This window comes from Salvelinus sp. IW2-2015, linkage group LG4q.1:29 (genome assembly GCF_002910315.2).
Source record: "Salvelinus sp. IW2-2015 linkage group LG4q.1:29, ASM291031v2, whole genome shotgun sequence".
Taxonomy (NCBI): Eukaryota; Metazoa; Chordata; class Actinopteri; order Salmoniformes; family Salmonidae; genus Salvelinus; species Salvelinus sp. IW2-2015.
This window is the reverse complement of record NC_036842.1, coordinates 60,634,480-60,661,048: the sequence shown is the minus strand read 5'-3', so window position 1 is coordinate 60,661,048 and position 26,569 is coordinate 60,634,480. Positions and strand designations below refer to the sequence as shown.

Below are 26,569 nucleotides of genomic sequence, written 5' to 3'. Positions count from 1 at the left end.
TTTTTCCCAGCGACTGTGCTTCTACACCTGCATTGCTTGCTGTTTGGGGTTTTAGGCTGGGTTTCTGTACAGCACTTTGTGACCTCAGCTGATGTAAGAAGGGCTTTATAAATAAATTTGATTGATGATTGAAGAGCGGGACCAGTTTATGCCCGGTGAACCCTCACATGATTCCTAATACTTTATTCAATAATCCAAAGCAGCCCAAAACCCGTCATAAATCCATCACTCTTTTGTAAACTGAGATAAAACCGCATATACATATAGCTGTTTTTTTGTTTAACTTGCAGTATATGGAACATGTTTGTAAAATGGTTGAACAATCATGCATCAAGTCACTATTAACCAGAAAATGTGTTATATTTCTGTACTACATTATCAATGGTAAGTGCAGTCTTTCTACCGTGTGGCATAAAGGACAGGTCATAACCTGCATTTAAACAAGCATTATAGACCCTATTACAAATGAGAACATTTTGTGATTTTAGTGAATGTACCTAATCTACATACTTCAAAAAGAATACCGGTCAGTTCCCTCTGCAATTAAACACGCATAACACACCCCCTTTATAAATGAAAAAAGTTTATTTGTTAGTGCTGTGTGTATTGAATGCTACATACAGATATCTTAGCATGAATGTACACATACTGTACGTTGTCACGTAATTTTTTTTTTTTTTTACTACGTCATTCACATACTACAATTTGAAAAAAAGCTATAAGAGGAATAAGTACTATCTGAAGCACTAATAGCTGGGACAGATTACAGGAACTAACACAGCAAGCATGCACAGAACAGAGAAAACAGGGTCAACAGGCAGGAGCTAACTGTTCTGCACTACACCAGATCAAAATTCATGTCAATCACATTCCTAATGACCCTTCCATCAATCAACCCCCCCCCCCCTCCCTACATCCCAAAGGCCCTGTTAACTCCTTCCAAGAATATAGATATTTATATAGATTTTAAACAATGTTTATATAAATGTGGTATTAATAAACTGAAGAAAAAAAATAACGTATACAGTACTTTTACAAAAATAATAAATTCCTAACTGCTCTTTTATGTTGTCTTAATGCCAGATGAAAGACATGAACACATTTAACAAAAGACAGACAAAGACAAATGACACCAAATGTTAGCCTACATCAGATGCCAATGGAGAAAACAAAACAGAGTACAAGGAACAGATCAACAACATGGAGGCAGTCAGATCTGGAGTAGAATGGGTTTCTAATTAACCCTGACCCCAGATTAAGGCCAAACAGTCTTAACTGAATCTATTTATAAAAAGAACCTTCCTCAAAATGATCATTACCTTCTCCCATCATAAAACACTGTCAATACTGCACTCAAACCACAAATCCACCACCAAATGGGACAAAACATGACCACTTGAAATGCTTCACTTGCAAAACATGTTTTAAAAAACACCTGCACACACCAAAAACCCAAATTGAGGTCAATTTGAGCCATACTGAATTTGACTTAAGTCTACTACTTAGACTAGAGGGGAAATCCATAATTTTTGCAATTAAGCTGTAGCAACCCATTTTGGTAAGGATGCTATTTTTTTTTTTTTTTAAAGGCTATAAAAAAAAGTTAGCATGACCTGCACAAATATACTGCAGATAAGGTTTCTCTGACATAAATTGGGTTAACTAAAACTACAGACCTGCCCAAATTCTACCCCAAATGTATGTATTATACAATCCACTTCACAGCCAGGATTCCATTTTCACAGACATGATTCAACAATCATTCATCATAAAAACTCAAAAGGAGCACGAGGGGGTCAGAATCCTTGTAGGGCTTACAGACAGAATGTTCTCCTTGGAAACCTGCGACATATCATAACTATGACTTTAAAGAAGAAAAAATACATTTCAGTCCCCATATGATAAAAAATAGTAACATACAAAACAGCCAATGCAGTTTTAGAAACAGACAGTGGAGCTGGTAAACATACATACTGTACTATATACACACGCAGTAAGAGGAAGCTTGATCAGGTTTTACACGTTTTCAGCAGAGTCTACACTGATCTCGGTAGGAATATCAACTGTATATTAGTGTGAAATATAGATTTCTATACAATTTCTATATAGCAGTGAGATGAAACTTCAGCTGGTTAATCTCCACACCTTTGGGATTCTGGTGCAGTACAATGGTGTTTTGATACAAACATATACTTCCAAATACACTCACAAGCATATGTAATATTTCACAATAGCACAATAAACCCTCATGTTTAAAAAAAAAACAAAAAAAAAACAAACACACTAATAGTTGTGGAGTTGATACTTATACATAAGACGCTTAAAAATACTAAAGCACAAAGGGTAAAGAGGTGTCTGATTTTAGTGTATATACATACACTGCTACTACAGTGATATGAGGTTGTGGAAAAGTAACCAAAACACAATAATCTCGACCCACTACCCAACAAAAACATTTTATATCAGCGTTGATACAGCGTAATTGATTCCTAAATTTAAAAAAAGCAAGAGGCCATCAGCAGACTGTAGCAACTGCTGAAACTTAGCAATAATTCAAGTCTATCCTGGGTAAGAGTATGGAACATTGCTGCATGCAGCAACTCTGTAGATGGGTTCTAGAGTGACAACCACTTTTGGCAAGAGAAGAGTTCTGAGTCATGGTGCAACCCTTAACACTTACAGACCTGTCGAGCAGGTTGAGGGGAACTGGTCCACATTCCCTTTCCTATACAAGTCTACAAGGTAACTTATGTACAAATACAAAGCTTTTCATAGACAGAAATGTAGGCTAATGTGGTGATGTACATTTCTTTCCTTTTTTCCTTCTTGGGCAGTTGATTCAAGAAGGATAGAGGAGAAGGTAATTGACCTGGGCCCAGTTTCCCAGAAAGCAGTGGAACTTAGGCTTCTGAGTGTTTTAACGATTCATCTTTCCAACAATGGCCGAAGACATAACATGTGTTACGCAAAACACCACACAGAGAGAACAGTCGCTAAGTGCATCGTTGGAGCATGTGTCGATACTGATAGGATCGAAACAGAAGTATTTCACAATACTGACTACGGATCAGCTCCTAGAGAGAAACAGTATTACCACCTACCGCTGCAAATATTGAGGCGGCTTATTCTAATGCTTATCCCAAAAAAATGCCCCCCCCCCCCCCAAAAAAACACTGATTTGGCATATCGCTGCACACGTTAGGCTACACATCATGAAATACAGTATACTGAGACAAATGAGACAGTAGTGTGCAGCTAGCAAAATAGAACTGAATTTACTGAACATTAAATGTATTTCAATATGGTTGAAATAGGACTATAGCCTACTGTATGTATATTTGAATGCAGTAATCTCAGTTTTCATTTGAAGCATCTTTTTATACGTTGCTTGTTTGTATCAATTGCAAAGATATTGGCAACTTTGCATTTGTAGTCAACTTTGTTCACAGAGATGGATAAACCATGTGATTCTAAGTTTAGTGGAGATCTTCTGTATATAAAGTGACGCGGGAAGACGAAAAATGCATTTAACGACGCACTTCGCTGTTCTACGAGTGGTCTGAGGAGTTAGATTACGAGCGTTTTCAAGTGCAACGTCAATAACGATGGTTTTGGGAAACAGCTCAGAGATTGAACGATGCTCCTACAAAAGGTTCTAACGATTAACTTAGCCTTAAGATGCTTTTCGGAAACTGGGCCCTGGACTAGAACATCCACCCTAGGGTTTGAAGTGAAAGACATATCCTTGATGGTTTCTTCGCCTCTGTCCTTCAGATGGTAGCCCTAAAGCAGTGACACTTGGCAGTACAATGACAAGCTGTGACTTCCATTTTTATGAGACAATGATAATTTGTATGGGATTTTGGGGGTAGGGGGGACTGATAACAGTTTCAGATGGGAAATGAGGTTAGGGATTCTATATGCTGGGGGAAAATTAGGGCTAGCCAGGGACATCTGCTATGAACTGGAAAATAAGGGAGGGGCGTGACTATATGCAAGTTGGCACAGAGTAACCTACCATCGGGTAACCCCCTCCTTCAGATGTGTGCTGGACTGTGTGCTCCTGCAAGGCTCCCAGGTCTCCAAAGCATTTGAACTGGGCATCTCTGGAAAGCACCAGAGTGTGCACTCCAGAGATGCCCAGTTCAAGTGTGTTAAGCTGGGTGCTGCAAATTAATGGTAGACAGGGACGTTTGCTATGAACTTGTACAGARYGGAGGGGCRTRACTATATGCAAGGTGGCACAGGGTAACCCCCTCCTTCAGCTGTGTGCTGGACTGTGTGCTCCTGCAAAGCTCCCAGGTCTCCAAAGCGCTCTCCACACCAAACACACTTGAACTGGGCATCTCTGGAATGCACACTCTGATGCTTGGCCAGGTGCTCCCGTTGCTTGAAGCCTTTGTCACAGCTAGCACACTTGTAGGGCTTCTCCCCGGTGTGGACGCGCCTGTGCCGATTCAGGTCAGACGAGTACTTGAAGCGCTTCTCGCAGTCGGGACACTTCAGGGGCTTCTCCCGGGACGGGTCGCAGCGGTGCTGCACAAACTCTGAGGATGACAGGAAGCGGCGGTCACAAAGGGAGCACTTCAGGGGCTTCTCTTGACAGTGCGAGTTCTGATGTCGCTGCAGTGTCGAACTCTTTTTGTATCCCTTGCCGCACACGTCACATTTGTAGGGCTTGTCTGTGTCCCTAGATGAAGCGGACGACTCACCGCACTTGTGGCGCAGCAGCTCTCCTGACTGACTGAATTCCTTCTGGCAGGACGCGCACTTGAAGAGGTTCTCCATGCCATGGACGTGCTGGTGGTACAGCAGATGGGATGGCTGCAGGAAGCCTTTGTCGCAAAGGTTGCATTTGAAAGGGCGGTCAGAAGGGTTTTTGTGTGTGCGCCTGTGGCGCACCAGGGCATACTGCTGTTTGAAACTCATCTGGCACTCCTCACAGTGGAAGGGACGCTCCTCAGAGTGAGTGCGCTCATGCTGCCGCAGGTCTGATGGACGCTTGAAGCCCTTTCCACAGGTGGCACAGCGGAAGGGGCGTGCCCCTTGTGGGTGGCATGGATGATGCAGCAGTTCAGAAGACTCCTTGAAGTGCAGTTCACACAGGTTGCACTTGAACAGGTGCTCTCCGGAATGGGCGTACATGTGGCGCACCAGGTGGGAGCGGTGCTTGAAGCTCTTGTCACACACAGCACACTTGTATGGGCGCTCAGAGCTGTGGGTGCGCTGGTGATGGGCCAGGTGAGAGGACTGGCTGAAGCTCTTGTCACACGTGTCACACTTGAAGGGCTTCTCTCCGGTGTGCACACGCTCGTGGCGGGCCAGCTCTGACAGGTGCCTGAAGCCCTTCTGGCAGACAGAGCATTTGTAGGGCCTGTCACGGGCCGATGGAAATGTAATTGAGGAAGAGGACCCCACTGTCGCACTCCCACTGGATGAGGCTCCATCAGCAGACGGCTGCTGAGGGTTGGTGGCAGAGGAGCTGGGCGTGGTGTTTCCAGAGGAGCCCGGTCGGTAGGTCTTCTCACAAATGGAGCACTTCATGGGGTTGGTGCTGTTGTGTGAGGTGTGGTGCTGTGCCAGCGAAGTGAGGAGGGAGAAGCCCATCTTACACACACCACACACAAAGGGCTTCTGTTCTACCTGCACACACTGGTGCTCCAGCAGATCAGTAGCCTGGTGGAAGATCTTCATGCACTGGGTGCATTGGAAGGAGCGGTCCTGGCTCACCATACACTGGTGCTCATGTGGGTTGGCCAGGTGGGAGATGTCGTGGCCGCATGCCCCACACTTGTGGCCGCCCTCGCCCCCTACCTGCAGAGAAGGCTGCTGTACCTGGGCAGGGTGCTGCTGCTGCTGCTGCCCATGCTGCTGGCTGTGCTGCTGGCCATGCTGGTGCTGCTGCTGCGACTGCTGCAGAGCAGGGTCAGGCTGCAGGACGATACCGTAGACGGCACAGCCCAACGCGTTCTCCGCCCCTGGTGGTATGGTGTGCACCACCGGAGGAGGAGCAACAGCGTGCTGCTGCCACGCCTCGGACATCCTGGCTCTCGTGTAGGGATTCAGTTTTATATTGTACTGGGTCTTTTTATGAAGAAAAATCAAAGGTACATTGATCGGTGGATGGGGTGGAAAATCTCAGTAACTTAGTCTGCCATGTCAGTGACGAATATAAGCACGTAGAAAATATGACACAGGGCTTGTTTCTAGGATGCAATAGATTGTGTCTGAAAATAATGTGCAGAGGAATAACACCTGCTGCAAAGACATTTAAATTTAGAAAAAATAAAATACACTGTCTCCACGCGTCTTCAGTCCTCTTCTGATAACTGCAGAAAAAGGAAACAATTATTATTCAACTATTCATTACTACAGTGTGTGGTATGGCTTCCTAGAAGATGTGCAAAATCTCAGTTTCACAGACTTCCCCTGAGACAACAGAAGAATTATCAGAGCCCAAAAGTATAGACTTCAGAGGAAGCAGGTCAGAAGACAACACTGCTACGACTATATGGGCAATTCCACGTAACAGAGTGAGGCTGGCACTCACTTTTTCACTTTAAAATGTATGCCAAGCAACAACAAAAAATGTATCGCAAAGATGAACAAACAGACTCCCGAGTGACGCAGTGGTCTAAGAAACTGCATCGCAGTGCTAGAGAAGTCACTACAGGCCCGGGTTCGTTCCTGGGCTGTATCACAACCGGCCGTGATCATGAGTCCCATAGGGCGGTGCACAATTGGCCCAGCATCGTCCGAGCTAGGGGAGGGTTTGGCCATCATTGAAAATAAGAATTTGTTCATAACTGACTTGCCTAGTTAAATATGTAGAAGTCTACTTTTAACAATTGCCACTGAAAATGTGACTAAAACACATTTACTTGAGGAACAGTGCACACAATACCCCACAAAAATGTTTAGCAAAAAAACAGAAATAGCTTGTTTAAATAATTATTCAGACATTTTGCTAAGAGAATAAAAATGGAGCTCTGATGCATCCTGTTTCCATTGATCATCCTTGAGATGTTTGTACAACTTGATTGGAGTCCATCTGAGGTAAATTCAATTGATTGGACATGATTTGGAAAGGCACACCTGTCTATATAAAGGTCCCAGGGTTAACAGTGCATGTCAGAGCAAAAACCAAGCCATGCGGTTGAAGGAATTGTCTGTACAGCTCCGAGACAGGATTGTGTCGAGGAACAGATCTTGGGAAAGGTACCAAAAAAAGTGTAGCATTGAAAGAACACACTGGCCTCCATCATTCTAAAATGGAACAAATATGGAACCACCAACACTCTTCCAAGAGCTGGTCGCCACCGGGCAAACTGAGCAATCGGGGGAGTAGAGCCTTGGTCAGGGAGGTGACCAAGAACCCGATGGTCCCTCTGGCAGAGCTCCAGAGTTCCTCTGTGGAGATGGGAGAACCTTCCAGAAGGACAACCATCTCTGCAGCACTCCACCAATCAGGCCTGTATGGAGTGGCCAGACGGAAGCCACTCCTCAGTAAAAGGCACATGACAGCCCGCTTGGAGTTTGCCAAAAGGCACCTAAAGGACTTAGACCATGAGAAACAAGATTCTCTGGTCTGATTAAACCAAGATTGAACTCTTTGGCCTGAAAGCCAAGTGTCACGTCTGGAGGAAACCTGGCACCATCCATACGGGAAAGGTGAACAGAGCAAAGCACAGAGAGATCTTTGATGAAAACCTGCTCCAGAGCACTCAGGACCTCAGAATGGTGTGAAGGTTCACCTGCCAACAAGACAAAGACCCTAAGCACACAGCCAAGACAATGTAGGAGTGCCTTCGGAACAAATATCTGAATGTCTTTGAGTGGCCCAGCCAGAGCCCGCACTTGAACCCTCTGGAGAGACCTGAAAATAGCTGTGCAGCGACGCTCCCCATCCAACCTGACAGAATTTGAGAGGATCTGCAGAGAAGAATGGGAGAAAGTCCACAAATACAGTTGTGCCAAGCTTGTACCCAAGAAGACTTGAGGCTGTAATCGCTGCCAAAGGTGTTTCAACAAAGTAGAGTAAAGGGTCTGAATATTTATGTAAATGTGATTACCCTTTTCAATTTGTAATACATTTGCAAAAATGTCTAAAAAACTGTTTTTGTTATGTCATTATGGGGTATTGTGTGTAGATTGATTAGGAAAAAACAATTTCATCAATTTTAGAATAAGGCTGTAACGGAACAAAATGTGGAAAAAGTCAAGGGGTCTGAATACTTTCCGAATGCAACTGTATGTAGGTTTTTGGTAACAGAATGAATAGACACTAGGCAATATTTAAGGTAAATAATTTGTGTCAAACTAAATGTTAATATTAATTGGCATGGGCCTTTACTTGAACATTAATGTGTTGTATTTCTAATCCTTTTTAAGACTTTTTCCTAGTAGATGTTTTTTAAGACCCCTTTTCTATCTGTGTGACCAAAGCTTTTGCTTATTCCTAACTACATTTTTAGGATGGAAAATGGTTGAAAAACGTATCTATGCCTCCATTTCCCCAAAACATACTCTTAGCTTTCGTTTAACACCAAATTTGATATGCTCCTATAAACTTCACATGTTGGTGCTCATGGGTTTTACACGGAAATGACCCTATCCATCCATCAGATTAAAGCTCTAGAGGGATAGGCTACATCAGTCCCGTTTACCTGCCTAATGATCCATCACTACAAACACACTAAAAGACATCCAAACAAATGCCCTCATTTCAGACGTATTATAAGGAGGCAGACAATATCTAAACTGGTGCGTCCGAGTACCAGTCTATTTTTTCAACATTCTATCTGGTCAGCAGAACGCCACTACCCTTTTCAGAATGTGTCAATCATATTGGTTTGGGGTGATCAACGATCTGTCTGTGTTGGCAGGCTTTCGGTGACGACTATTTGACCCATCCGTTTCTCTGCCATCCCATTTGAAGAAATCCTTCACCCCCATCCCCCCATGATTACAGTATTGGTTGTATGCAAATCCAAATCATCCACAGCGTGAACACAATCAATACGCATCCATTGGGGGTGTTCGCGCAGTAACGCAAACCTACCTAACTACGCCATTTGCCACAAAAGGGAGAAAAGTATACGGCCCATCAGTTTTACAGTGGCGGGCGACAGTCTGTCTCAGATTGCAGCAGCATAAATCTGTATGGCGAGGTAGCTAGTCAGCATTTGCTAATGCTGGGCTAGGAAAATATTTGGCTATTGACGTCGTTAGCTAACTGATCTACAGAAGCAGGACACTTGTGACATATTGAGGACAGTATTACTGGTAACATACCTTTAACGTTTCACTGAAAGTTATTTGTAGCGTCTGACAATTTTGCCAGAAATGACAAATTATTCGTAGGCCGTACAATATATTCCTTCATCTCCGCAGCCTCGTTCTGTCGAAGCTCTGGCGCGGCGGGTTTTCCACAAGATCCACACCAGGGCCGACGAATTCAGAGCTTTTGTGTCGTTCGAAATGACCGCACTACATTTCTAATATTCTATTTAGCCCAGAGGGGTAACTTAGTTAACACCCAGTCAATGTGTGATAGCTAGGCCAAGGCCATTCTCCTACCGTTTAAAAAGGCGAGAATATTTGGAATAAAACGTTAGCTAGCTAACTGGCTAGCCTCAGAGATCCTGCCCAGGCACGGGAACATGAATGATCCAAGTTTTAATTGGCATGCTCACAACATATACCCGGAACCTGCAACGAATAGCGTTTATCTTTCGTCATTGAGTATAACTATGCATTACAGTAATACACTTGTGAATTTTCACAAATAATGTTATTTGATTTTAAGTAAGGGTGTGTGGCTGCCTTGCTATGCTATCTAGAAGATCATACTGCTATAAAGGGAGGATGTTTCAAATAATCACTTCTGACAAACAATCACATTGAATTTGAAATACTCCACATAAGTAGCTAGTTAAATGATACTAACATTAAGTAAATTATGATTAAATATAGACTACTGTCAAAATTAATTATGTACGATGTCACTGAATATGGAACCTATTTGAACGTTCTTGTTTCAGGGGGACATAAATTACCCACAACAACTTTGTTTTTATCGGAAGAATATCGCAAGCCATTCGTTAGTCAACGTTTCTGTAACTTCACTGTGCACATTTCTTTTTTTAAATTTCTTTTAGACACGAATCAAGAAACTTGATATAAAGATTGATGTATGAGCTTTACTTAGAAGAATGTTAGTCAGTTATAGTAGCAGCTCTGAAGAGGAGACCGAACATTTACGATTAGGAGGGGATGTAACAAAAAGGAAGCAAAGTTGGCACAAAGATGACAACTCATTGAGGAAGAAGCACAAATCAGAAGAGCACACCCTCAATGCAAGGTAACTTCCTTTCCCAAATATTGTTTCAACTGTTCTCGATCGTCAGCTAAATAGCCTATGACATCTCCCAAACGAGTATGTCTCATTGTTATAAGTTGATTTGTTCCTTGATTGATATCTTTAATCACATCTCTGTAAGTGTATCTATGCATAGGGAGGAAGACGACTCCAAGTCAAGACTGCCTGTTCCTGGCAGTGTGCTGGACATGTTCACAGAGGAAGATGAGGACCCACTGACTGACGACAGCATGCAACATGGTGGACGGATTCGCTCCTTCAAACACGAGAGAGGAAACTGGGCCACTTACGTGTACTTTCCATGTAAATGCCTTATCTTCAGAGCTGCATACACTCACATACACAATGTTTTTGTCTTGAAGGATTGCTTGCTGTCGGTTTTAACATCCTGCCGCTTCTTCTTATTTCCCTCCTTAGACATCCCAGAGGAAGGGTTCTTGGAGCTGCTTGATGAGATGACTGAAGTAGCAGCATCCCATAGCTTCTCCCTCACTCATACAGATGAGTTTCACCTCAGTTTATCTAAGACAGTGGTTCTGAGGCATCACTGGATCCAGCCTTTCATACAGTCCCTCAGAACAGGCTTGACACATAGCAGCAGGTCTGCTATTCTTCTTAGTACACCCAACTATTATGTTTAGTCCCTTTGTTTATGTGGAAGTGGAGTTACTATTCTCCGTTGTTATATTTTGGTTAGAGGATGCATGTCACCAGAAGTACGCAGGCAGCAAACTAATACTATGCTAAATAGTCTGGATGAGGTAAAATGATTGTGATCTTGTTTATAGGTTCATTTGTTCAGCTGAGAAGCTGAAGGTCTACTCTAATGATGAGAGAACCAGGTACAGTAGAATCTCTTATCACGATCATTGACAGCATGAGTGAAGAAGTGCATTCTAAAGTGGTTAGACTTATGGTTTATTTTGCAGCTAGTCTTATGGTCTAGTCTTCTGCTCTCCCCGACAGGACGTTCCTGGCTATGGAAGTCTCCACAGGACAGGCTCAGCTACTAGAGCTTGTGAAAGCAGTGGACAGCACTATGGAGGAGTTCAACCTTGACACTTTTTACAAGGTCTGAACACAAAACAATTTAGCGTATTAAAAATACACTATCAATTTCCAACCCATTACTGTTCTATCTCTCTCACAAATATCTCTCAAATATCTGTTAGGTGCATTGACATAGGATTTGGTCACTGCAGGAGCATGTTTCAGACACTAGTGGCACTGTTGAGCAAGGAATTGATAAACAAATAAACAGTATTGCATAAGATGAAGAGTGAATACTGAACTTTCACTTTTCTTCTAGAATCCTTCCTTCCATATAAGTCTGGCCTGGTGTGCTGGTGACTGCACTGAACACATTCGCAAAGAGTGTCTGCAGGAGTTGCAGGTATGACCTCTTCCTATATGTTTATTCTGTCCATGTATCTTTTTAATTTGGTAATCTCATCAATTAATAACATCTATGGCTGTTTCCTCCACCTGTGGTTTTGAGAGGACTTGATAGATGCAAACCATAGGCTAACTTCGTTTAGTTTCTGCCATGTTGATCTCATCGGCTATCTAATCCTATCAGGGGAATGAAACAGCCCCAGTGTCTCACTCAGAGCCTAAAGCCTGGCCTGCATTCAGTACGAAAAAACGTAATGCAACATTAAATTAAACTGTGCTGTTCTGATTGACAATTTGAAAAACGTAGAGGAGTTGGGTTGTGGGTTCAAAATACACCGCTGCCCTTTAAATACAGCTCCAATCCAGATGTGTTGGTCATTACTGAGACATGGTTAAGAAAGAGTGTTTTGAACACTGATGTTAACCTTTCTGGTTACAACCTTTTTCGGCGAGACAGATCTTCATTATTTGTGACAGATTATTATTATTTGACCATGCTGAGCATTTATGAACATTTGAACATCTTGGCCATGTTCTGTTATCTCCACCCGGGAAACAGCCAGAAGAGGACTGGCCACCCCTCATAGCCTGGTTCCGCTCTAGGTTTCTTCCTAGGTTTTGGCCTTTCTAGGGAGTTTTTCCTAGCCACCGTGCTTCTACACCTGCATTGCTTGCTGTTTGTGGGGTTTTAGGCTGGGTTTCTGTACAGCACTTTGAGATATCAGCTGATGTAAGAAGGGCTATATACATACATTTGATTTGATCTTCCAAAGGTGGTGGAGTGGCAATCTTTACCAAGGATCACCTTCAGTACTCGGTTGTCTCCACCAAGTCTGTCCCCAAACAATTTTGATTTGCTGGTTTTAAGCATTTAACTTTCAAATAGCTCTTTGTTGACTGTTGCTGGGTGTTATCGTCCACCATCAGCACCGGCCTGTACCCTAAATGCCCGTAGCTCTCTCCTGGCCCCTTACACTAAGTCTGAATGTGTCCTGCTAGGTGACCTAAACTGGGACAGGCTTAAACCACCTGACCAAGTCCTAAAGCAATGGGACTCCGTAAATCTTTCTCAGACTATTACCAATCCCACAAGGTATGCCTCCAAACACCCAGAAAAGTCTACTCTCCTTGATGTTATCCTCACAAATAATCCTGATAGGAATCAGTCTGGTGTTCTGTAATGACCTTAGTGATCACTGTTTTCCAGCCTGTGTTCGTAATGGCTGCTCAGTGAAATGACCTGTCCTGATTTTAAAAAACTTGAATGAGCAAGCCTTCCTTCATTACCTGGCCTCTAAATTGGTATAAAATCAGCTTGATCCCCTCTATGGAAGACACTTGGACTTTCTTTTTTGATATTTCAGTGGTATTGTTAACAAACATGCCCCCATAAAGAAAATGAGAATTAAAAACAGGTTCGGTCCCTCGTTCGACCGTGATCTGGTAGATTTACTCCACCTCAAGAATTCCATTTGGCGAAAGGCTCGGCACACGCATACTCAGGCTGACTGGCTCTCGTTCAGGCAAATGAGAAATAAGTGCACTCGGGCTATCCGGGAAGGCCAAAGTTAGTTACTTTAAGGAGCAGTTCTCTCTCTGGGTCTAACCCCAAGAAGTTCTGGAAAACGGCCATGCCTCCTTGCCCGTCCAACATTTCCTCATCTCCCATCCCTTCTAATGCGACTAGGCCGATGCTCCTCCCTCTTTTTCCCCTGCTACAAAGTTTCTCCTTGCAGGCGGTCACTGAGTCCGAGGTGCTAAAGGAGCTCCTTAAACTTGACCCCAAAAAAACATCTGGTTCAGATTGTTTAGATCATTTCTTCTTTAAGGTTGCAGCCCCTATCATCGCCAAGCCTATCTCTGACCTTTTTAACCTGCCTCTCCTCTCTGGGGAGGTTCCTATTGCTTGGAAGGCAGCCACAGTGTGTCTTTCATTTAAAGGATCAGCTTGATCTACCCCTAACTGTTATAGGCCAATTTCTATTTTGCCCTGTTTATCAAAAGTGTTAGGAAAAACTTGTCAATAATCAACTGACTGGCTTTCTTGATGTCTATAGTATTCTCTCTGGTATGCAATCTGGTTTCTGCTCAGGTTATGGATGTGTCACTGCAACCTTAGAGGTCCTAAATTATGTCACCATTGCCCTTGATTCTAAGCAATGTTGTGCTGCTATTTTTATTGACTTGGCTGACGCTTTTGATACGGTAGACCATTCCATTCTTGTGAGCCAACTAAGGAGTATTGGTGTCTGAGGGGCCTTTGGCCTGGTTTGCTAACTACCTCTCTCAAAGAATGAAGCGTATAAAGTCAGAACATCTGCTGTCTCAGCCACTGCCTGTCACCGAGGGAGTACCCCAAGGCTCGATCCTAGGCCCCATGCTCTTCTCAATTTACAACAACAACATCGCTCAGGCAGTAGGAAGCTCTCCCATCCATGCACAGTGCCTTGCAAAAGTATTCATCCCCCTTGTTGTTTTTCCTATTTTGTTGCATTACAACCTGTAATTTAAATATATTTTTATTTGGATTTCATATAATGGACATACACAAAATAGTCCAAATTGGTGAATTTTTTTTTTTTAAATGCTGGTGGGGGAAAAAATGGGAAAGTGATGCGTGCATATGTTTTCACCCACTTTGCTATGAAGCCCCTAAATAAGATATGGTGCAACCAGTTACCTTCAGAAGTCATATAATTAGTTAAATAAAGTCCACCTGTGTGCAATCTAAGTGTCACATGATCTGTCACATGATCTCAGTATATATACACCTGTTCTGAAAGGCCCCAGAGTCTGCAACACCATTAAGCAAGGGGCACCATGAAGACCAAGGAGCTCTCCAAACAGGTCAGGGACAAAGTTGTGGAGAAGTACAGATCAGGGTTGGGTTCTAAAAAATATCAGAAACTTTGAACATCCCACGGAGCACCATTAAGTCCATTATTAAAAAATGGAAATAATATGGCACCACAACAAACCTGACAAGAGAGGGACGCCCACCCAAACTCACGGACCAGGCAAGGATGGCATTAATCAGAGAGGCAAAAAAGAGACCAAAGATAACCCTGAAGAAGCTGCAAAGCTCCACAGCGGAGATTGGAGTATCTGTCCATAGGACCACTTTAAGCCGTACACTCCACAGAGCTGGGCTTTACGGAAGAGTGGCTAGAAAAAAGCCATTACTTAAAGAAAAAAATAAGCAAACATGTTTGGTGTTTGCCAAAAGGCATGTGGGAGACTCCCCAAACATATGGAAGAAAGTACTCTGGTCAGATGAGACTAAAATTAAGCTTTTTGGCCATCAAGGAAAACGCTAAGTCTGGAGCAAACCCAACACCTCTCATCACCCCGAGAACACCATCCCCACAGTAAAGCATGGTGGTGGTGGCATCATGCTGTGGGGATGTTTGTCATTGGCAGGGACTGGGAAACTGGTCAGGATTTAAGRAATGATGGATGMCGCTAAATACAGGGAAATTCTTGAGGGAATCCTKTTTCAATCTTCCAGAGATTTGAGACTGGRACGGMTGTTCACCTTCCAGCAGRACAATGACCCTAAGCATACTGCTAAAGCAACACCCGAGTGGTTTAAGGGAAAACATTTAAATGTCTTGGAATGGCCTAGTCAAAGCSCAGRCYTYAATCYAATTGAGAATCTGTGGTATGACTTAAAGATTGTTGTACACCAGTGGAACGGACAGTGGAACCCATCCCATCCAGCAGTTTTGTCTTGAAGAATGGGCAAAAGTCCCAGTGGCTAGATGTGCGAAGTTTATAGAGACACACCAAGAGATTTGCAGCTGTAATTGCTGCAAAAGGTGGCTCTACAAAGTATTGACATTGGGGGGGGTGAATAGTTATGCACGCTCAAGTTTTGTTTTTTTGTCTTGTTTGTTTGACAAGAAAAAATATTTTGCATCTTCAAAGTGGTAGGCATGTGTAAATCAAATGAAACAAACCCCCAAAACATCTATTTTAATTCCAGGTTGTAAGGCAACAAAATAGGAAAAATGCCAAGGGGGATGAATACTTTCGCAAGCCACTGTATATGCAGATGATAGTCTTATACTCAGCTGGCCCCTTCCCAGATTGTGTTAAGTCCTCTACAAATCTTTCTTAATGTCCAACAAGCTTTCTCTGCCCATATCCTTGTTCTGAACACCTCCAAAATAAAGGTGTGATTACTACCGCTGAGGGTTTACCTCATACAAGTACATGGGAGAATGGCTAGACGGTACACTGTCCTTCTTTCAGCACATATCAAAGCTGCAGGCTAAGGTTAAATCTAGACTTGGTTTCTTCTATTGTAATCGCTCCTCTTTCATCCCAGCTGCCAAGCTAACCCTGATTCAGATGACCATCCTACCCATGCTAGATTACGGAGACGTAATTTGTAGATTGGCAGGTAAGGGTGCTCTCGAGCGGCTAGATGTTCTTTACCATTCGGCCATCAGATTTGCCACCAATGCTCCTTTATAGGACACATCACTGCACTATATACTACTCTGTAAATTTTCCATCTCTGTATATCCGTCGCAAGACCCACTTGTTGATGCTTATTTATAAAACCCTCATAAGCCTCGCTCCCCCCTATCTGAGATACTTACTGCAGCTCTCATCCTCCACATACAACACCCATTCTGCCAGTCACATTCTGTTAAAGGTCCCCAAAGCACACAAATCCCTGGGTTGCGCCTCTTTTCAGCTCGCTGCAGCTAGCGACTGGAACGAGCTGCATAAAACACTCAATGGGCAGTTTTTTATCTCCATCCCTTCATTCAAAGACTCACTCATGGACACTTACTGAAAGTTGTTGCTGCTTCGCTTGATGCATTGTTTTTGTGCCATTGTCTTTGCCCAATAATGTTTGTACCATCTTTTGTGTTGCTACCATGTGCTGCTGCCATGCTATGTTGTCATCTTACACGGAACCCAAATCAGCTGCGCGCGTGCGCTATTGTGCATACATTTATTTTATCCCCTACACCAAACGCGACCACGACACGCAGGTTAAAATATCAAAACAAACTCTGAACCAATGACATTAATTTGGGGACAGGTCGAAAAGCATTAAACATGTATGGCAATTTAGCTAGTTAGCTTGCATTTGCTAGCTAATTTGTCCTATTTAGCTAGCTTGCTGTTGCTAGCAAATTTGTCCTGGGATATAAACATTGAGTTGTGCATTTCAGGTAAAATAACAAGGTCCTCTACTCCGACAATTAATCCACACATAAAACGGCCAACCGAATCGTTTCTAGTCATCTCTCCTCCTTCCAGGCTTTTTCATCTAAACTTTCATAAAATTACCACGACGACCGGCAAAACAATTCGTCTTTCAATCACCCACGTGGGTATAACCAATGAGGAGATGGGTGAGGCAGGACTTTCAGCGCGATCTGTCAGAAATTGAAAGGAGTTCTATTTTAGTCCTTGGCATCGCAGACTCTCAAGCAGTGGGTGCAATAATTGAATAACATGGATTTCTAAATTTATTTTGCGACTTGTCCGGTCAGCATGTTAGGTCTCTCTTTATGTAGTGTTGTGGTGTCTTGTCCTATTTTATTTTTAATCCCAGCCGTCGTATGTAAGAATCTGTTAAATACATCACTCATTGCTTCAAGGCACACCCACCAAACGTAGTCTAAGAATGTTGAACGTTTTGGGGAAATGTGTCATTCAGTACAAGCTGTTACGCCACGTAGTAAACGCTCAATATAACTGAATGCACCCCTTGTGTGTTCTCTCGCCCATCAGGGTCTGTTTGACTCCCATGAGGATGGACCCTTCCTCTTGAGACTGGACTGTCAAGAGCTGCGCTGTAAGGCTGGGAACAAGACCTTTTCCATTCCACTACACTGATGAAACCAGTTCTCATTCAGTCTGATCAACTGTAATGTTAGGATACCTCAACAGTAAAATGTGACAATCAAAAGTACATATTTTTTTAAATGAGTGAAAGGTTATTTGATTCAATCTAGAAAACGGCAGTGATGCGATATTTATCAAGCAACTTCCTTTGAAGATTGCACACAGCTTCATACGTGAGGCTTGTTTTGATAACGTGTTCAAGCATTACTGCTACAGTTCCTGTATGACAAGACACTGACCCGAGATTAAGAGTATTTCAAATTATCTTATTGACCAAGGTAAAATGTGACCTATGAAACCGTTGTCAACTAAAGCTTTAATCTGTTCCATTAATCTTTATAGCCCTTAATCCATTCTTTAAAAAGAGCTCGACTTGATGTGAACTAGTAGGATAGACCCATTAACCTTTTATATAAGAGATGGAATAATCCAAAAATTACAATCCAGACGCGATGAGTACAGAAACCCTGATTTAAGTGTTGCATGTTCATATGGTAGATCCTGTTTGATCCATGAAAGTAGACGTGTTAAGACCAAGGGGAAGAGGTAGTTTGTTTTTGCCAGACTAGGCACTCTGCAGGCACGCTCCACAGCAGATGTGAGAAGAGACTAGGGAAGAGGAACCTATGATGAGGCTAATAGTGTCACCCCTTACTTTAATAAGAGCTCAAACAGAAGGCCGGCTTAATGCAATGTTTAACATTATATTTTACTTAATCGTCACAACACACAGATCATGATAGTTCCAGCAATATATTGTTCAAGTCCAACCATAGCGCAATGGCATAGTTACAATCAAGCTGATCAGACCACGTCTCCCTGTCCTGTAAGCAATCCAGCCTCGACAAGACCCTGATTTTATTCATTCATTCATCACAGCTCAATATTGGACATACTGCTAATTCACCTAGTAAACTGTTTTTGGTTCAGCACAACAGGAAACAACCTGGTAATCTGAGTTAATTGGGAAAGACCTTTACAAATATGATCAATTAACATAGTAAAAATTTGGAAAAACAGCAATCGTCTGAGGGGATAATTTAAAATAAAATAAAACATTTTCAGTGCTGTCATCAATTCCTCCTCAGGCTCTGAGACCGTCATGTGTCCAAATGCCTATCAGTTCTCTTTGTACTATCCCCGTTCTTCATCTTTGTGAATTTGTCACTTAAGACAGCAAGCCGAGGGGCAGTAGTTAAGGTCACTCAAGGGCCCAAGAGCACAGTCTTGATGTACTTTACTGTGGTAAAGTTGAGCAACATGGCCACATGCTCATTCCCCTCCAGTTCAAGCATATGGACAGGCTGAGTCTGGTGGCCTATCCAACGCTTGCACTGGGTGGCACTCAGCAGGTTGACCGTCCCATCCCCATCTCCGAGAATCAGAGTGGGGTCTGTATCAGTAGAGTTGGTGTAGAGAAAACTCTCCGCTGTGGGCACTCCGCTGCCATAAAGACAGTGTATGGCTACCCCAGGGGGCTCCAGTGCATTGACCAGTGGTTCAGTGTCTTGACGCATCTCCCAGCCATCTTCAAAGTCGATATCCTTGAAGAAGCGTTGGTAGTCCTTCACTGTGTAGTTGGTGGTGGTTGTTTGGACTAGCACCTTGTCAGCAGGCCAGGAATGTGCGTATGGTAACAGCCATGTGGTTGAGACTGCAGTGCGCTGCTGTGAGCGGATCTTTAGTGAACTGATGACTGGGATATGGTTATTATCACCTGCAAGGAAAGAGACATAAACCAATGCAATAGTGTAGATATAAAATACATGGTTGCTAAACATTACAAATAGTATGCAGCCCACGGTAACTTTACTATTGTGGTTCTGACACCCATGTAATTCATGCAGAAAAGCATATGCAAATGCTTACCAGAAGCCACAACTCTCAGGGTTTTAGCCACACCAGCCCAAGGTGCACCCAGGGACACAAAGGTCTTGATGTAGCGATCTTTCCAGGCCTGGGGCTGATGGTTCAGGAAATACAGGGTGTACATGTTCCCCATGCTGTGGGCCATCAGGACAACCGGACCCCTAGCCTTCACGGCCATCTCCTCAATCATATGTTGCAGTCTCAAAAAGTAGGCTTTGTTCTCATCTGTTACAAACGGGGAAACATGCACGAGACTGATCATTCCAAACTACTGAGAATAAATAGTTATACTAATATATACAGAACAAAAATATAAAACGCAACATGTAAAGTGTTGGTTCCATGTTTCATGACCTGAAATAAAAGATCACAGAAATGTTCCATATGCACAAAGAGCTTATTTCTCTCAAATTTGTTTACATCCCTTTTAGTGAGCATTTATCCTTTGTCAAGATAATCCATCCACCTGACAGGTGTGGCATAACAAGAAACTGATTAAACAGCATGATCATTACACAGGTGCACCTTCTGCTGGGGACAATAAAAGGCCACTAAAATCTCAAGTTGAGGGAGTGTGCAATTGGCATGATGACTGCAGGAATGTCCACCAGAGCTGTTGCCAGAGAATTTAATGTTAATTTCTCTACCATAAGTCCCCGCCAACGTTGTTTTAGAGAATTTTGCAATATGTCCAACCGGCCAAACAACCGCAGACCACGTAACCAAGCCAGCCCAGGACCTCCACATCTGGCTTCTTTACCTGTGGGATCGTCTGAGACTAGCCACATGGACAGCTGATGAAACTGAAGAGTATTTCTGTCTGTAATAAAGCCTTTTTGTAGGGAAAAATTCTGATTGGCTGGGCCTGGCTCCCCAGTGGGTAGGCCTTGCTCCGAAATGGCTGTGCCCCTGCCCAGTCATGTTAAATCCATAGATTGACTGATTTCCTTATATGAACTGTAACTCAGTAAAGTCATGGGAAAATTGTTGCATTTATATTTTAGTTCAGTATATATTCAATACACCATAATTATGGTCTTAACACCCATTTTTCCCCTTAAATGTCACTCATAATGACTGGACCGAAGTTAGGTAATACATCTCACAATAGAAGGCTAAAAACAACTTGACAACGAACACTATCAACCTATAGTCGAAAATCTAATTAGCGTAATATAAAAAAAAAAAAATCTGTCTGTTTTAAGCTACAGATGTCAGCCTAACGCATCTGCGATGGAAGAGCTACAGCGGTGTTTGTCAGACCAGGTGACATCCCGAAAAACATCTGTAGTGTCCGAACAGTTTGGGATACAAACTAATATGACCCCTCTTATGGCAAGATGACTCACAAACACGATGTTCTCCGTTTTGCTCTACAACCCCTACAAGTGCTGTAATGTACCGGACCAAACCATTTTTATGGAAGTGAATAAGGCATTTCCACATTCCCAAAAATATGTACCAGTCAAAAGTTTGGACACCTACTCATTAAAAGGGTTTCTTTATTTGTATTATTTTCTACATGGTAGAATAGTGAAAACTATGAAATAACATATGGAATCATGTAGTAATCCCCCCCCAAAAAAGTGTTAAACAAATCAAAATATAATTTATATTCTTCAAAGTAGCCACCCTTTGGCCTTCGACAGCTTTGCACACTATTGGTATTCTCTCAACCAGTTAATTGGAATGCATTTCAATGAACAGGTATGCTTTGTTAAGTTAATTTGTGGAATTTCTTAACTTAATGTGTTTGAGCCAATCAGGTGAGTTGTGACAAGGTAGGGTTTTCTAATGATCAATTAACCTTTAAAATGATATACTTGGATTAGCTAACACAATGTGTCATTGGAACAGTGGAACAATGTGTCACAGCAACATGGTTGCTGATGGGCCTCTGTACGCCAATGTAGATATTCCATAAAAAACATTTTCCAGCTACAATAGTCATTTACAACAATGTCTACACTGTATTTCTGATCAATTAGATTTTTTATTGGACAAAAAATGCTTTTCTTTAAAAAAAAAAACTATTGACATTTCTAAGTGACCCCACACTTTTGAACGGTAGAGTGTGTAAAATATATATTTTTTATTCCTACAGGGGTCCTAAAATTCCAAATCAAATAGCTAAATGATCCTTAGTATGACCATCTTAAAACAATTCCATATGTTAGCTTAGTAGAAACCCAGCCCCGGGCCCTTAGATTCTAGTGTAGGGCATGGGTATTTAACTCTTAAAACTTCTTAGGGATAGGCGTCCCGTCAATGGGACAGTTGTAAATCATGCAGCGCCTTGTCACAGTAGCAGATTTTAGAGAAACAACAAATGTCGGTGCAATATTTAGATTCTAACTAATGTCTGAGTCTAAAGGAAATTAAGTTCATGTATATATAATTTGATATACAGAAGAATATACTTAACTGTCTTATGATTTATATTATCTTGTTTGATATTGTACATTTAATCTTATATCGGCTGAAAGCTTACATTTTTGTTAATATAACTGCACTGTCCAATTTACAGTAACTAATACTGCGAAAAAATACCATGCTATTGTTTGAGAGCTCCTAACAACAAAACACTTTTCACTGCGATAGGTTTCATAAATTCACCTCTAAAGGTGAAATGTGTACTTACATTCTGAAATCTTGCTCTGATGTATCATCCAAACGGTCCCAGAGATCACATGAAGTGTCGTTTTGTTAGATACAATCCTTTTTCATATCCTTAAAAGGTCCATATAGCATGCACGATCGATTTTGTATTTCCACTCGTTCAATTTGCAAAGAAAGGAATCTGTGAAAATCTAACCCTAAACGTTGTTTCAACCAGTCAAATAAATCATGTTTGTTCCTCAGAGATCCTAGAATGTAACCAGACTTCACTATATCATTAGGGGTGTAGTATATGCTATAGGACACCAAATTTGGTCAGAGCGACGCCTTCATGGCACGCCGATGACGCGGGTGGTCTTCATTTGATCGACTGTAACTTTGTCAAATTAGCACCAATCGGGGTCAAACAAAGTTAGCTAGATAGCCAATGAGCTGGGCTTTACGGGGGTATCTGGAAGCCCTGTGTCTGTTGCAAAATGTAGCTGCTAACCTTGTGCGACAGCAAGCCTTTAACTTTTGGACAAATTAAGAATATGGAGAGTTATGAATTTATTAAAACTGTGTGTTTTGCAAATGTTGAACTTATAATATGGCTACTAATACTGGAAAAGCTAAATCAAAGTCCAAGTATTTGATGATATTCTTGCAGAAAAATTTAATGTGAATGTAAATGTCTCCTTCACAATTTGCCCAAATGTACCTGGGTGACTTCACACTAAATGTCATGTAGTCTCCTACATTCAATTCACATTGCCACAAACTTCAAAGTGTTTCCTTTCAAATGGTACCAAGAATATGCACATCCTTGCTTTAGGGCCTGAGCTACAGGCAGTTAGATTTGGGTATGTCATTTTAGGCAAAAATTGAAAAAGGGGCTATCCCTATACCCTACAAGATCCAGAGCCTGCTGGTTCTCTGTTCTACCTGATAATGAATTGCACCCACCTGTTGTCCCAGGTCTAAATGAGTCCCTGACCAATGAAGAAAGAAAAAAAGCAGTGGAACTGGCTTCGAGGTCCAGAGTTGAGTTTGAGAGTTCTAGGGGGTGTCAATAACATTGCTAGCTCCTTGCAAGGACATACAATCCATCCAAAGACCAAGCTCTGTTCATCAGACCACAAATTATTCTTTGACAGACATGCATCTACATTAAAATGTGTGTAAGAGAATGAAAAGACTGATTTACTTGGAGCTTTACGCCAATCATACGGAGCTCCTCGAACATCGTCATCTCTGGTGTATCCCCAATCCACCAGTGCCTGCACTATGGTGAAGAAATACATACCTGCCACAAAAACAATAGTAGCTTAGTTAAACCCACACACAAGCAAAAACCGACATACTCGCACACTATTGGGGAGACTGTTGAATAGATACTTTAGGCACACTAGGGTGATGGGTCCACTCACCAACATCGCCCTTGCTAGGGTCAATGTATTCCAGAGGGAAGGTCTTTCCAAAGCCAGGCACTCTGACATCTACCCCCGGAGGTGCTTCTGTCTGCCTTGTTGTACGGTTATAAATCAGTCTAATGCAGACAGACATCCCAGAATATTAGAAAAGTTCAAGATAGACTCGGCGATATGATGTGGATGCAGAAAAACAGCATAGTGGGTCAATTTCCAAAACTACTAAGAGCGTTGACAGGCAAGGCTCAACTTCTCTGCTGTTTTTGGTCCCGTGGCTAGTGTGCTGTAATAGCATGAAGCAAACCCTTGCACAGATACTGTGAGCAAAGTGTTGCATCTCACTCATCTCAATATCTGCAGTGCTGCTCATTGCAGTCATTTAGGTGAGTCTACCTTTAATTACAATGACATTACAGTTTACAATATAAGTATTGTGAAGATGATATGGGATAGAATTGGAAACTTTCACTTCTTCCCTTAATTCATTAGTTGTTCCTGGAATAAAGCCACAGCACAATGACATGTAGTTACTTGGTTAGCGACCCATCTGAATGATTTTTCAGTATAATTTCTGCATTTCAAGAGGAACTAGTTCTAATTGGGGAGAAAAGAGAGAACCAACTGGTTGTAAACTATGGCTTCACTATTAAATGAACTATACGCTCTGAGACCAACTAATTGTTGAAAACATATTGATTACAAAGGGGATTCAAAGGTCAGTTTATTCAATGGTCAGAAGATAACCTATTCAACCTAGGCTACAGAAAAACATCTTTCTCTAGAAAAACAGATCCCTCTCTCTCATGCCTACCCAGCCAGCTACGTAAAAGTATTACAATTACTTTATTATTAATATCAAGTTGCCAGTAGAGATGCTGACAGTAGCTTTATACAGAGCTCATATTAAATCAGATACCCCCAACCCCTCCTTGCACCAATCACCCTATTTTCCACCTCACGCAACACTAAGCACTAACCTCATGTTGTCAATCCAGCAGTCAATGGCCACCGGCACCAGCAGTTCCAGGTTGAGCCATAATGTGAAGTAGACGTCAGTCTTTTTGTAACAGATGTAGTGAACCACGCTGGGCTTGTCCAGCTTGGCCTCCAGCTGGTTCCCCAGGTCCCCAGGAACTGTGGGACAAGACAATATGATGAGGATGGCCAATCAAAGACTGGATGGCCAATCAAAAACATTATCAATTAAGAGTGTGATAAAGGTGATCAGTTACCATTTATTAGCCCAGTGTACTAGAAAAACCACTGAGTGTAACCCCCCCATCTTTTCCTACCAGCCCCCCTCATTAAACCCTATTTCTGGAACTATTTGATTAAAATAATCAAAGCTTGATGATTTGCATCAGCTGTGCAGTACTAGGGCAAAAACCGAAACGTGCACAGAGTTTGAGAAGCACTGACCTAGGGCAAACTTTACTGACTGCTATCATATGCATGTAGACTTACAAATACTGCTAGGGTACCGTTAAATGTTGTAACTTGCCATACTCTAGACAAGGCAGTGAGACAACCTTTGTTGAAACATACAAATGTATAGGCTGCTATAATTAACGGTATAACTGAATATAATTAAAAAGATGATAGGACTGATCATTTTCTGTTTCCAATGACAGAAAACAGAATTACTACAATGTGGTTACATTTCTGTTACAAAGTAACAGCAGCTAGATAGACCGGTCGCTGTAGATGCATTGTAGCGCATGGGAAACAAAACGTCCAAGTCAAATTAAGTTCCATTTGAAACAATTGGAGACAGATGCTACATTGTAAAGTTGGAGATAACAATGTAGCCTTATTAAGCATGCATCGACCAACAACAGTTTAGTTGATTTGTATATTAGCTAGTTTTACCCCCTTTATGTAAAGAAAGAATACACGATTCAACTCGGGAACATCTAAAAAATAAAAGATTGAGAAACATGATGTATGAGTTTCTTTTTTTTGGACGCACGAGTTTATCCTAACTAGCCTTGTTAGCTGTCTGACAATCTGTTTCACAATAATGAACAGTTGAAAATAGAAGAGCTAGCTAGCTAACGTTATACATCAAGGATAAACAGTGACCACTTACTTAGGACTACTGGAGGTTTTTCTGATCGACATGTATTGCCCGGGAGACATTTCTCAAATGTTCTGCCTTTGATGTATGGTACCAAAATCAACAACAAACACAGCTGGAAGAGCGCTGGGCTAGTCAACCCACGGGGTACCATTTCTCCCATTCACTCACAACACTAGTTCCCCACCCTGGAAAAGGTGTCTTGAGATTTGAGACTCTTTTGTGAAGGACAAAGGTTTTATAACATTGCACAGGTCTTATTTTCCCGATTCTGACCCGAGTGTCATAATCACATGGCAATGGTGTAGGCAGCCTGACACCCCGTCAATGCAACTAGTTAGGGATCTTCAACAAAGTGCATGATCACAATATTCACATTTCAAGAGCTCTTACGCCAAGTGACTTAGCAACCTAATTTCTTCTTCTTCTATGATATAATACTGTTTGCAACAATTGAATGTGGATTATGCCACCTACTGTGCTAGTGGATAATAAGGATCCCAAAAATGAAAATAATGTGGATGCATTTTTTTGAAAATATCATACAAACTATTAAACTATTTTTTTACTAAACAAAATCAACCTGCTTTTCTGAAACAAAAAAATAAGAAATTATAATCAGGTCCCTACATAGGCTCAGAAGAATCCTGTGAGGGCAGGACATTTTCCATTCAAAGATTCTTCAATACCATATTTCTCCCATCTCCAAACATTTGACACATGACCATATATTTTACAATTCCCACACTGTAGTGGTTTGGACACAAATACTCTCACAGCATACCTCACATAGCCAAGCTTCACATGTTCACATGTAGAATCTCCCTAAACAACAATAGTAGCTTTTCTCCTTCCTTACATTTACGGGTCAGGAGACGTGTACTGACCACTTTCTGAATAAGGTACTCGTCATCTACATTATATCTAACGAGACTCCAGCTATAACTC

The 26,569-nt window shown here is 42.0% G+C and overlaps 3 protein-coding genes across 7 annotated transcripts; 1 reads left to right on the top strand and 2 right to left on the bottom strand.

Annotated features, from left to right (window-relative positions):
• Positions 1-566: 566 nt before the first annotated feature.
• On the bottom strand, positions 567-9,400 carry znf319b (zinc finger protein 319b). Its single transcript, XM_023985236.3, has 2 exons — positions 9,295-9,400; positions 567-6,329 (listed from the first exon to the last, which is right to left on the bottom strand). The coding sequence occupies exon 2, from the start codon at positions 6,040-6,042 to the stop codon at positions 4,228-4,230; it is 1,815 nt and encodes a 604-aa protein (XP_023841004.1). The 5' UTR covers positions 6,043-6,329; positions 9,295-9,400; the 3' UTR covers positions 567-4,227.
• On the top strand, positions 8,992-17,714 carry usb1 (U6 snRNA biogenesis 1). 5 transcript variants are annotated; one of them, XM_023985240.2, is made up of 8 exons: positions 8,992-9,285; positions 10,161-10,363; positions 10,503-10,684; positions 10,799-10,982; positions 11,170-11,223; positions 11,348-11,453; positions 11,691-11,774; positions 17,534-17,714. In XM_023985240.2, the coding sequence occupies exons 2-8, from the start codon at positions 10,215-10,217 to the stop codon at positions 17,636-17,638; spliced, it is 864 nt and encodes a 287-aa protein (XP_023841008.1). In that variant the 5' UTR covers positions 8,992-9,285; positions 10,161-10,214; the 3' UTR covers positions 17,639-17,714. The 5 variants fall into 5 exon arrangements, with proteins under 5 accessions (XP_023841008.1, XP_023841009.1, XP_023841010.1 ...); XM_023985241.2 differs by lacking the exon at positions 8,992-9,285 and adding an exon at positions 9,680-9,762; XM_023985242.2 differs by lacking the exon at positions 8,992-9,285 and having other exon boundaries at positions 9,788-10,363; positions 10,518-10,684.
• A 617-nt stretch (positions 17,715-18,331) lies between these two features.
• LOC111962274 (lysosomal phospholipase A and acyltransferase) lies at positions 18,332-25,907 on the bottom strand. The gene is made up of 6 exons (XM_023985237.2): positions 25,634-25,907; positions 24,522-24,678; positions 23,545-23,663; positions 23,322-23,420; positions 19,517-19,741; positions 18,332-19,364 (listed from the first exon to the last, which is right to left on the bottom strand). The coding sequence occupies exons 1-6, from the start codon at positions 25,782-25,784 to the stop codon at positions 18,853-18,855; spliced, it is 1,263 nt and encodes a 420-aa protein (XP_023841005.1). The 5' UTR covers positions 25,785-25,907; the 3' UTR covers positions 18,332-18,852.
• Positions 25,908-26,569: the final 662 nt, after the last annotated feature.

What these genes read in the sequence shown, in the direction of transcription:
- znf319b (XM_023985236.3), bottom strand. Translation starts at nt 6,042, where the DNA reads ATGTCCGAGGCGTGGCAGCAGCACGCTGTTGCTCCTCCTCCGGTGGTG.
- usb1 (XM_023985240.2), top strand. Translation starts at nt 10,215, where the DNA reads ATGTTAGTCAGTTATAGTAGCAGCTCTGAAGAGGAGACCGAACATTTA. An exon ending in ACCTTGACACTTTTTACAAG is followed by an intron (nt 11,454 to 11,690) that starts GTCTGAACACAA and finishes CTTTTCTTCTAG; the next exon opens with AATCCTTCCTTCCATATAAG. An exon ending in AGTGTCTGCAGGAGTTGCAG is followed by an intron (nt 11,775 to 17,533) that starts GTATGACCTCTT and finishes CTCGCCCATCAG; the next exon opens with GGTCTGTTTGACTCCCATGA.
- LOC111962274 (XM_023985237.2), bottom strand. Translation starts at nt 25,784, where the DNA reads ATGGGAGAAATGGTACCCCGTGGGTTGACTAGCCCAGCGCTCTTCCAG. An exon ending in TGCTGGATTGACAACATGAG is followed by an intron (nt 23,664 to 24,521) that starts GTTAGTGCTTAG and finishes TGTCTGCATTAG; the next exon opens with ACTGATTTATAACCGTACAA. An exon ending in CCCTAGCAAGGGCGATGTTG is followed by an intron (nt 23,421 to 23,544) that starts GTGAGTGGACCC and finishes TTTTTGTGGCAG; the next exon opens with GTATGTATTTCTTCACCATA.